General features: G+C 39.7%; 1 protein-coding gene across 1 annotated transcript in view; it reads left to right on the top strand.

Annotated features, from left to right (window-relative positions):
* Positions 1-8,819: 8,819 nt before the first annotated feature.
* Positions 8,820-12,381, top strand: part of TDRD1 (tudor domain containing 1) — a 37,854-nt gene continuing 34,292 nt past the window's right edge. Inside the window, exons 1-2 of the mRNA XM_067708865.1 lie at positions 8,820-9,138; positions 11,290-11,348. Of these exons, the coding sequence (XP_067564966.1) occupies positions 8,838-9,138; positions 11,290-11,348 (360 nt within the window). The 5' untranslated portion in view covers positions 8,820-8,837. The remainder of the gene's footprint in view (positions 9,139-11,289; positions 11,349-12,381) is intronic.

Below are 12,381 nucleotides of genomic sequence, written 5' to 3'. Positions count from 1 at the left end.
ATAACCCATAACTACTCTCTTAACATGAGAAAAATATCAGACCAATTCCATCAATGGGGCATCGTACAAAAATGCCTCACCATTACTCCTGGAAGCTGGGAAGGCCATCAAAACACGGATAGTCTGAAAAACTGCCACAGCCAAGAGCCTAAGGAGACATGACAACTAAATAAGTGTGTTATCCTGAATGGGATCCTGGCTCAGAAGAGGGACAATAAGTAAACACTACGAAAATCTAAATAAAATATGGACTTTAGTAATAATGTATCAATATTGGTTCCTTAATTGTAACAAACATATCCTACTAATATAATGTTACTAATAAGGAAAACTGGGTGTGGCTTATGTGGGAATTCTCCATACTGTCTTCTCAGTCTATTTGTATTTCTAAAACTGTTCTAAAAATAAAATCTATTAAAAAGAAAACAATATACAAGTCGGAATTTGCCTCAAAACAATGGATGGAGAGTATGTGGGGTACAGATGCAGACAAGATTGACCGTAAATTGATAATATTGAACTGGGTGATGATTACATAAGGGTACCCTTTTTCTTCTGAATTTTTTTAAAGGTCATAGTTCAAAAAATAGCTAAAAATATTTTTTCTTTGAGCAACATCAACCTATAATCACGTGCTCTCAGGGCAAACTGTGATCACGTGTACCTGGTTTCCACGTGCAGGCAGAAGCAGTGGATTGATTTGAGAAAATTTCTTAAGACTTTAAGTGATTAATATAACTCAAGTGACCCTTGCGGAGACAAGGTCTGCATTTTTGCCCTTGGAGTTTCCAGGGACTCCTTTCTAGAAAAAGCAAAAACGACTATCTTAAGTTTCCGCAGTGGACCTCCCTCTGACCCTGCAGCTTTTGTACCAACGTTAGAGCACAAAAATGGCGCCGCCAGGCCCAGGGCGCAGCTCCCAACGCGCAGAGAGCTCACGTCGCCGCAGCGGCAGCACGTCGCCGCAGCGGCAGCACGTCGCCGCAGCGGCAGCACGTCGCCGCAGCGGCAGCACGTCGCCGCAGCGGCAGCACGTGGATGCGGACTGCGCAGGCGCGCGTTGCCGCGGGAGAGCGGCCTGGGCGTCAGGAGCGAGGTAAGCGCAGGGAGCGCATCCGGCGGCCGGGGCTCCGGGACACGGGCAGGTGCCACCACCGCCAGGCTTCAGAGGCTGGTCGGGGTCAGCGGCCCTTTTGCCTCTTTCCAGGTCAGGATTCCCAGGCGCATGGGGAAGCGAAAGGGACTGCGTGAGGGTTACGGAGCTTCAGTCGTTGGGGCCGGATGTTGGGCGCTGAACGTTTAGGTCGTACGTTGAGCGGGTATCAGGGGCCTGGAAGTGGAGAGAGTAAGGAAGGTTGAGAGAAGCCCTAGGAGCTTTGGCTGGGAAGGCAGGTCTGGGGTGGGAGGTTTTGGGAGGAGGGGCGTATTGGGAGGAGGGGCGAGAGACGTGGGAGTTGAGCTTTGGGCAAATGCGGGCCTTGCAGCAGATTTGGAAAATAGTTAATACTTCCAGGCATGACTCTCCAAAGTGTGAACATCCGCTTGCATCCCATTGGAGGACCTCTTTCCCCTTCACTCTAAAACAATTTGGTTCGTGGATTCAATGTCTTCATTTAACTCAAAGCTACAGTGCAGACAATACTTTTTAGACTTCTTCCCCCTACTTATCTACTGTAGAAAGGAAGATACATCGCAGCGTTCGCTTACATATAGGTGAGGCAACACTGGTTCATTTAACACGTATTTATAGCATGTCTGCTGTGTACTAGTCGCTTTTCTTGGCACTCAGCCCCTGCTATAAATATGCTTGCCCTGTTGGCCTCTGGTTCCCTTATTGAGCCGTCCGGTTATTGAATGTGCAATTGCACGGCCTAGGAATGTGACGTGAGTTTTCATCTTAGCTGTGTAATGGCGCTGGTCCTCGTGGTTTTGGCGAGTTACTAAACCTTCTCAGGTCTCCCTTCCTTGTCTGTAGGAATAAAGAAATAGTAATACTTTAATCCTCAAATTAGTTTCGTTTTCAGTGTGCAAACTAATTCCACCTGAGTGGAAGAAATTCTTTGTGTGTGGGAGTGGTATAGAAGTAAAGTAAAAATAACGGCTGCATTTTAAGGATTTAGTAAGGTCCTGCCACTGTGCTGGGTAGTTTACATGCAGTGTCACATTGAATCCTCATGATTAGGTGTTGTGAGGAAGTTACTACTTCTGGCCACACTTAACAGCCACTGAATCCTAGAAAGATGAAGTGATTTGCCTGAGGTAGCATAGCTAAATGAGGAAGATGAGACTGCTCAGACTTGGGTCTGACCGACTTTAAAGCTCGTGTTCTGTGGAACCATTGAGTTTCATAGCTTTAAAACTGACTGTTTCCTTTGAATAGCCATTCTCTCTGAATGCAGGGGGTTACCAGGAGGACAAAAGCAAACAGAGAAGAAAAAGTATTAGTTAAGTATCTGCTGCATGCACTTTTGGTATTAAAGGAATTAACTCACTGTGGGTTTACTCTAGCCTCTAGGTTGTGGTCTCTTGGAAAGACAGGAGAGGCCTTATGTCACTGTTTACAGTGTATCCTGGGATGCTCTGGGCTTCCTAGGGGAAGGGTAGCTGGATTTCAAGGGAGTAAAAGAAAGGTTTTGCCCCTTGGGGAGCATCAGGTCTTACTGAGATCAATTCATGAAGTACAGAACAAAAGGACAACACAAAACCAAGGCCTTATTTTTGCCTGTAGAACTGCAGAAGTTAGTTACTTTCATTCCACTGCTCTTTTATTACATCAGTGATTCCTTAAAGAAATTTGGGAACCCTTCTAATTAATCTCTAGTGTTGGTTAAGGAAACAAAACTAATTACTGTAGATTTGAGGATTGTCATAAATATATTTTATTCGTCACTAGTAGCGTGTAAAAAATAGTGGATTGTATATGGGGGAACTGCTTATTTTAAAACTGTGTGAGGTAAGCCTGTCCTCAAGGTATGACCCCCAAAGCAATATCTATCACACCTCTGTATCTGTATATTCCAGAAGTTTGCAACCCAAGATTGGGAAACATAGAACTATGGTATAAGGCCTGTCCTCTCCAGATTCAAATATGCCCCAGTGATTGACACACGATGAAGCCAAGTAAGGATAAACGCACATTCTTAGTTTTTTTTAATGTTCAAATTCAGCTTTAAAAGTGTATTTTGTATCCCAGTTGTGGTGGTTACATAAATCTATATATGTGTTAAAATTCACAGAACTGTAAATTAAAAGAAAAAAGACAATTGCATGGTATGATAATTACACATTTAAAAAAAATTAAATTCCAAAAGATTTTAGATGAGTGCAAGTTTTATGGGTACTCCCAGTAGTCCAGGCTTCCCTCCAAAAGCTAGTGCATAGGAAGAAGTAACTTTCAGAGTCAGGGATAGTGTGATTCTCCTGTTGACCCTTTGTCGGCCCACATCTAGAATCCTGTGCTGTTAGGAGAGTCCTTTCTATATGAGGGTTTCGGATGAACTAGAGAAAGTGCTGAATTGTGAGAAGTCTAGAAGATTAAGGACCTGGAGGAAAGTGGACATGGTGGCCATTTCAGATCTTTGAACGGTTGGGGTCACGGGGCAGCAGCAGGAGTCACTTGGGAAGAGAACCATTTTATAAAGAAGCATGCAGTACAATTGGCCGTCCAAAATGAAAGGAAGTTAGAAGCTTCTAGTTATAGGACAGGGCTAGATGTCTATTTGCCCTGGGTGTTGTAATGAAAATTCCTAAATTGGGTGAGGCAAGTGAGATAACCTAAATTCTAACCTAAATATTCCACCATAGGTGGAGCTTCTTTTAAGCTTAAATCCTTTTTGTTTGCTGCTTACACTTTATATTGGGTCTAAAATTGATTGTTATCCTTCCTAAAGTCAAATAACTTTAGGAAGTTATTGTTTTCAGTGTGCAAACTAATTCCACCTGAGTAAAATATATATCACTGCTTGTTTTCTATCTGTTGACTGAGTTATCCTTCCTAAAGTCAAATAACTTTATTAATTTTTGGACTTTGGAAGAGTTGAGATTTTTAGATTGCTAGATGAAATTTCAGACAGTGAATTTAACTTTCCCTGTCTAGGTTGTCAGGAAAACAGTGCAATAGTGCATTTTAGATAGTTTTATCATACGAGTATCTTTTTTTTGTGTGTGTGTGGTAAGCGGGCCTCTCACTGTTGTGGCCTCTCCCGTTGCGGAGCACAGGCTCCGGACGCGCAGGCTCAGCGGCCGTGGCTCACGGGCCCAGCAGCTCCGCAGCATGTGGGATCTTCCCGGACCGGGGCACAAACCCGTGTCCCCTGCATGGGCAGATGGACTGTCAACTACTGCGCCACCAGGGAAGCCCATACGAGTATCTTTTGAATGCTGCATTGTACCAGACGCGGTGGTAGGCACTCTGGGAAATCAGAGGGTTTTTTGTAAGTTGTTTTAGTAAGACATGGTTCCTGCACTCAAGCAACTTAAAATAATTGTCTATAGGTAACTCTACAGGGTAGTGAGGAGTTAAGGATTGACTGTCAGCCTTATTAATAAGGACAAAGTTAGAAAAGCTATTTCAGAAGTTAAAGGCTGTGTATTGAGGGTCCCAATGGTGTCTTGAAACAGTGTCTGTACCCTGGTTTTGTGGTTTAAATATTACTGTGATCTTTTATTTGGTTTAAAATTAACCACAGTTTACGAAAAAAAAGTTTGAACATGCAATGATATTTTAATCTTTAACATGCTTTTTTATATAAAAGTAAATCATCCTAAAATATAACTTGGAAAATGAAAAAGATTGAAAAAGAAAAAGATTTCCTCAACTTACCTACCCCAGAACACTGTTATTTAAAATTTAATGTATCTCACTCATCTCTTTTTACATGGAGTTTTGTTCTTTTTTATTTTGCAGTTATTATACTGAATATACAGTGTTTTTCTGATTTTTCATTTGCCATTCTAATAGACATTTTACAATGTTTTTGAAAGCTGTGATTTTGAATGGTAGTGTAATATTCTGTGTAGTAGAAGCATCACTGTTAACTTTTTTCCTTTTTTTTCTATTTTAAATGGATATTTATACATGCCGTATTTTTTGATATTTAAGATTATTTCAGTGGGATGATTTCTAGAATAGACTTGTCAGGTGAGTGGCTATGGATATTTTTAAGAATATATATTATATGTTATATATGTATAATATGCACATATATATTATATAACTATATTATGTATAATACACATGTACATATATAAATCTCCAACTTATTTCTCAGGCAGAACATATTAATTTATATTCCCTTCAGTAATGAGTGTTTTACTTGCACCTATGCTGTATAGAAAATAATATATAGTTATTTCAATTTGAATTTTTTTGTTACAAATGAGGTTGAATGTTTTCCCCCTTATGTTCATCAATGAATCTTCATCCTCTATGTATCCTTTCATGCCTTTTGCTCGTTTTTTTTTTTATTGGTATCTGTGTCCATTGGGCTTCAAATAGCAGAAAATCCAAAGGTGTATTTTTCTGATGCCACAGCAAGGCTGTGCCTAGGCAGATCAGGGCTGGAGTCAGGGCTTCTGCCAGGGACACCAGACTCTGCCTTCTCCTCTCCACTGTCCTGAGGGTGTGCTGCTTTCTCATGCTTATTGCTTTCTCATTGCATTGTGGGTGATATATCTTCAGGCCTCAGGTCCGTGTTGCAGGAAGAAAGAAGTGAAAGACCCTGCTAGCCAAATCTGTCCCTGTCCATCAGGAAAGGAGAGAGCTTTCTGAGAAGCTCCACTCAGAACTCTGATTATGGCCAGTATTTAACTCAAGCTGGCAAATCAGAAGTAGAAGGTGATGTTTGGGTCGGTTACCCACAGTGTCTGCTACAGTGTCTGGATGTTTTTACTATTTATCCCACTTTTTAAAAGGTATCAAATTTCTCATCTTTGTGTTAGTACTTATTTTTCTGACCTCTTTGCTGTTTTTTGTAAGTTTTTAATTGTTCATTTAATCATGTTTGCTATCATTTCGTTTATGGTATTTTACCACTTTAATAAAACAGGGACTTCCCTGGTGGTCCAGTGGTTAAGGCTCAGAGCTCCCAATGCAAGGGGCACGGGTTTGATCCCTGGTCGGGGAACTAAGATCCCCAGAAATAAAAAAATAAATAAAACCCAAACTCCTCATCCTCCAGTGTGGGTGTTGCACACTGATTCTCTGGGAAGCAAAATCTGAGATGGAGGTTCGTGTAGTGTGATGAGTGAACATGGCCCGTTTGGAACTAGTTTCTTTTGGAGTTAGTTGAAGTGGACTTCGTAGTCCATTATGTCTCAGCGTTGGAAAAATGAATGTTCTTGGTTGTATTAGTCCCTGTTAGATCAGGTTTATTGTGTTAGTAAAATATATATCACTGCTTGTTTTCTATCTGTTGACTATTATGTGTCTAAAGCAGGTGTGTCCTCATTGTGACTGCATTTCTCTTCTAATCAGTTTTTACTTTATACATCTCAAGGCGATGTCATTGTGAGTCAGAGATTTCTGGCCCCTCTCTCTCCTGGGAGGGTTTCTTTTACCAATGTAAAATATCTCTCTTTATCCCAATATTTTCTACCTTGAGTTCTATTTTATCTGCTGTTAATGCTATTAATATTAGCAGCCCAACTTTATTTTGGTTATTTGCATAGCACATATTTTAGTCCTTTTATTTTCAAGCTTACCGTGTATTTTGTTTAATGTGTGCCTTTTGTGCACAGTACGTATCTGGATATTTTCCTCCCTGGGTCCATCTCTCTTTTTCTATTTTGAGACTGAATCATTGATATTTAGATTACTTGGGTTTGGGTCTGTCATCTTATTTGATATTTTCTGTTTACCATACTTGAATTTTTTTTTCCCTGTTGGATTGTGATTTTAAAGTTATGCTTTGTTTTTGTCCTTGTGGTAGTTGCCCTAATACTTTTTTTTTTAATTTTATGTATGTATTTATTTATAGCTGCGTTGGGTCCTCGTTGCTGCACGTGGCCTTTCCCTAGTTGCGATGAGCACAGGCTCTGGACGCGCAGGCCCAGCGGCCATGGCTCACCGGCCCAGCCACTCCACAGCATGTAGGATCCTCCTGGACCGGGGCACGAACCCGTGTCCCCTGCATCGGCAGGTGGACTCTCAACCACTGCGCCACCAGGGAAGCGTGGGGGCCACTCTTCATTGCGGTGCATGGGTCTCTCACTGCAGTGGCCTCTCTTGTTGCAGAGCACAGGCTCTAGGCGTGCGGGGTTCAGCAGTTGGGGCACGTGGGCTCTAGAGCACAGGCTCAGTAGATGTGGCACACGGGCTTAGTTGCTCCACGGCATGTGGGATCCTTCCAGACCAGGGATCAAACCCGTGTCCCCTGCATTGGCAGTCGGATTCTCAACCACTGTGCCACCAGGGAAGCCTGTCCTAATAATTTAAATGCATGTTCTTTATATTTCTTGTACAGAGTCTAGCGTTACTCAATATTCACATCGCCACCCAGCATCCCCTGGAAGTTATTTTCCTTTTGTAATTTCACAGTATTTCTGTCTTACTGCATCCTTCATAGTAGTTCTCAATCTGATCCTTCAGTTTAGGTATACCTGAACATATCTGCTACAGGTATGCTTTCCCTGACAGCTACAGTATCTCCCGCCACAGCTGCCCATCTGCCGGCCTTCTATTAGGGATCTTCCCACCTGTAAGTCTGCTTGTGTATTTCTTTTTTCTTTCTTTTTGTAAATTTCATTATCTTTTCTGTACTGTCATTGAATTAGGCTGGGCCTGATTTAGAGCAGAGATAGAAGTTTTAGGACACCACGAGGGAGGATTTTTCTGCTCTTTATCTTCTATTTAAAATAAGGTCAAATAATATTTAGCTATTACTCATACCAGTTTCAGCTATCTGTTGCCTTTTTTTTTCTGAGCAGTTTGGGGAAGATAGGCAGAAGTTTTGTCTTCAGGCTAAAGACAAAGCGATAGGTCACTACTTAAAAATAAGAGTTGTTTGTCTACTTATATTACTTCCTCTGTGCAAACACTTAGTATTTTCAAGGAGTAATAGGGAAACAACAAGCCCACATAATGTCTGATTAGAGGTTTCTCAGAAGCGCTTTGCAACAGTATGTGTACCTTATTTTCAGTGAAGGGCACACACAGATAAGTCCTTAAAAGCAGTAGATACAAGTTACAATTTATGGAAGCCCAGCTGGACATTATGAAACAGAGGACTTGGGAAAAACAGACCAAACCGGAATCAGCTGAGGCAAATTGTGAAGGATGACTAGGAAGGAAAGGGTTGACCAGGTGGATGAGAGAGTGAGGGCATTCTGGGGACCTGGTTCAGCATAGTCAACGACATAGCAGAGCAACAAGTAGGGGAGGATAGAGGGATTCTGAGAGGCTAGACAGGTAGGGGATGACCTGATCTAAACACTACCCTCTATTGTATTTCACCATTAAGTTGTAGGCTTTAGGTCGGAAGTACTTCCTTTAAAACTTGATGGTCCTTTTCTATTCATGTTGTTTCCAGAAGCTTTTTAAAGTAAGGAATGGTGTCGAATCCAGAGATAACTCTTTTGATGTCTCTTGATTTGCCCGTTGTCGAATTCTGTTAAACTTGGGAGTTTGTACTTAAAGAATCGTTCTTTTCTTGTGCCTGTAGAACAGGCTTTGATATCATGGTTACAGTTACATCTGCTTTGGAATCATTGATGAGAAAGAGCTGTTACATAAAGAGAAATCACCTGGCCCTGCAGTGCTTCTACTTTTGGAATTAAAAGTTGCCTTTTAAATACATTTCTTCCCTTAGACTTCTGTGAATGTTAAATTGCCGCTTAATATGATGTCAAGAAGTAATTTGGAGGCATCTAGCTGTAAAATGACAGAGCCATTTAATTTTGAGAAAAATGAAAGCAAGCTTCCACCGCATGAGTCTTTAAGAAGTACCGGAGGACATCCTAACCATCCTAATTTCAGGTTGAAAAGCCCAGAGAATGGAAATAAAAAGAAAAATTTTTTGCTTTGTGAGCAAACCAAACAATATCTGGCTAGTCAGGAAGACAATTCAGAATCTTCAAACTCTAATGGCATCAGTGGGGAAGTGGCTGGATCCAAAGGAGACAGGACGATGCTGCCAACAGGTGAGTAAAACCTGTAGGCTTAATACTACTTGATTCTGATGGTTTCTTCGACTTATCGAAAGTATGTGTAACTATACACCAGTGTGCTATTAACAGAACAGCCAAATGGCTAACTTACAGGATTTGCATATACATATTAATTTAGAAGGAAAAACCAGATGCCAAGTAGCTACCTTTGGCTACATTAATCACAGAAGGATTCCTGAGGAGAAAGTGTCTACAGACAAGCCTCCCTCCTCCCCACCTGCCCCAATCCAGAGACATACTGGGAATGTAGAAACCAAACACTCTGGCTTTTTATGGATGTTCTAAAGATTGGCCGTATTCTAAAAATACTATGCAGATTTTATGCATGTAATAGCTCACAAAGGTATGTCTAAGACATTAACTTGTTTCATTTGATTTTTTAAATCATTCCTTTAGTCTTAATTCTAAAAATCTGCTTTTTAAGGAGACTGGGGCCTGGTGGAATTAGCCTCTGTGAATGTGTATGAGATGTGATCTTTTAATATTATGGTGATGTAGTTCTCAGAGTATGGCCCTTGGGCCTCTGGAGTCACAACTATTTTCCTAATAATATTAAAACATTATTTGCTCTTTTTCACTGTGCTGACTTTATGCTGGTGGTGCAAAAGCAAAAGTGAGTAGACTCTGGCACCTTGTTAACTTGCCTTTAGCAGAGGTACCAGCTTGGGCTAGTGGTCATTGTTTTTCATTTTCATGCCCTTGCAGTTAAGACAGAACAACCCAGAAGGGTCAGTTTTACTTAAGAATGCCCTTGATAAAGCAGTACAAATTTATTAGTAAGTCTTGAGCCTTGTGTACAGGTATTTTTAGTGTTTTGTTTAACAAAATGGGAATTGCTCCTAACTTTTGCTGCTTACTGAAGTATGAAAAGCATGTGTGTGATTGAGTTGTGAGCTGAATGGAAACTTTTTTTTCTTGGAACGTCATTTTTAATTGAAAAGAATGACACACTGTGGTCATTCAGGCTTAGATATCTGGCAGTCATTTTCTCAAAAATGGACAAAGTGAGCCTGTCACGTCAAAGAAAACAGCTGACAGTGTTTTGTTGCTAATGATAAAGTGCAAGCTTTCAAGCAAAAATGAGAATTTCAGGAAATGTGTATCTGCCACTCTGAGCTTGACAGCTTCCCAATACTTAAAAGATTTTTCTGGTGAGATGCATGGTGATATTAACACATAAGGTTTTTCGGTACTGTCTTATGAAATGTGTCAACATTTGGAAGATCTGCATAACTCAGGAGTTTCTCAATCTTCTCCTGAAGACCAATGCATGATGCTCTGTAGTCCTGCATGGGTAAAAATCCATTTAAAGTGCAAGATAAATCAATGGATTCTAATATAACAGTATGAAAAGTTTATTGATAACGGTTTTAGATTCCACATTGCAGCTAACCCTTAAACTACCACTTGAGTTTTGGGGTGAATTAAAGGAGAATATCCACAGTTACCTGAGAAGGCCATAAAATACTTCTCCTATTTGCAACCATGTATGTGTGTGAGGCCAGATTTACTTCACAGTTAAAGCAACATATCATAACAAATTGGATTCAAAAGCAGATATGAGAATCCAACTATCATTGGTTAAGCCAAACATTAAAGAGATGTGCAAAAATGTAAAACAGTGCCACTCTTCACACAATTTTTTTTTTTTTGCTTTGGAAAATAGTTTTTAAAAAACCATGTCAACATGTAATGCAGTTATTATTTTTAAGTAAATATATTTAAATGTTTAGTTTTAATTTCAACTACTAGTATTTGAAATTTCTAATACTTAGTTTTAATTTCTAATAATGCTAAATATTGATAGTTACAAGCTATGTAAACAAAAGCTCTTTGAGGTCCTCAGTAATTTCTAAGGGTATAGAGTCTGGAGTTCAAAAAGCTTGGTAACTTGTTGCCTTCGTGAATGGAGAAAAGTTCACAGTGAGGTATATAGTAGTCAAGGAAATTTCAAACAAATCCTTTTTTTTCATTAGGAAAAGTAGAATGTTACTTATTTATATGTAGCTTTAAGGTTATTATGGTATAGCTTTATTATCTGAATGTTGCATAATTATGTTGCTGTACATTTTCAGGAATAAAGTAATATTTGACCTTTATTAGGCATTATGTTTTACATCCCAGGTAACTCGGTGTCACCATTAAATGTTGGAAATAATTCACCACCCAAAGAAGTAAATAGTGTAAGTTATTTATTTTTTTTCTATTTTGTGTTTTTGGGTAAAAAATTCTAAACATGTTTTTATATCGTGTTAATGAAGAATTACTCAATTTGCGGGTATTGTTCAAGGTCAGACTGTCTTATCTCTAGGCTAGTATCGTTTTAAAAATAAAATTCAACTTTTTCTATTTGGGTAATTATAGATTGACCTACAGTTGGAAGAAATAATAGAGATTCTTTGCAGCTTTTACCCAGTTGTTTCCTGTGGTGATAAGCTGAAGAGCTATAGTGTAATATTACAGTCAGGCTGTTGACATAATACAGGCAAGATACAGAGCATTTCCATCACTCGAAGGATCTCTTCTGCACCTTTTTATGGTCACATCCACTTCCCTCCTGCCCCTACCCCCTTCTTAAGCCCTGGCAACCATTAACCTAATCCATATTTCCAAAATGTTGTCATTTCAAGGATGTTATATAAATGAAATCATAGAGTATGTACCTTTTGGGATTGGATTTTTTTCATTCAGCGTAATTGTCTGGAGATTCACCTAGATTGCTGTATGTATCAATAGTTCAATGCTTTTTAATGCTGAGTAGTATACTGTGGCTTATTTAAACATTCTCCCATTGAAATACATCTGGATTGTTCCCAGTTTCTGGCTATTATAACTAAAACTGCTGTAAACATTCATGTGTAAGGTTTTATGTGAACATGAGTTTTTAATTTTTGTTTTTGCTCTAGGATAAATGCCCAGGAGTGCATTTTTGGGTCATATAGTAGTTGCATATTTAGTTTTTTAAGAAGCTGCCAAAGTGTTTTCCAGAGTGGCTATACCGTTTTACATTCCCATTGAGGATGTATGAGTGATCCAGATTCTCTGCACCCAGCATCCTCACCAGCATTTGGTGGTGTTACTATTTTTAGTTTCCCTATTGTCACATTTGTGTAGTGATAGCTCATTGTGGTTTTGTTTGACTAATGGCTAATGATAAACATCTTTTCATGTGCTTATTTGCCATCTGTGTATCCTTTTTGGTGAAATGTTCTCCAT

This window comes from Pseudorca crassidens, chromosome 16 (assembly GCF_039906515.1).
Source record: "Pseudorca crassidens isolate mPseCra1 chromosome 16, mPseCra1.hap1, whole genome shotgun sequence".
Taxonomy (NCBI): domain Eukaryota; kingdom Metazoa; phylum Chordata; class Mammalia; order Artiodactyla; family Delphinidae; genus Pseudorca; species Pseudorca crassidens.
This window is presented reverse-complemented; position numbering and strand designations above follow the sequence as displayed.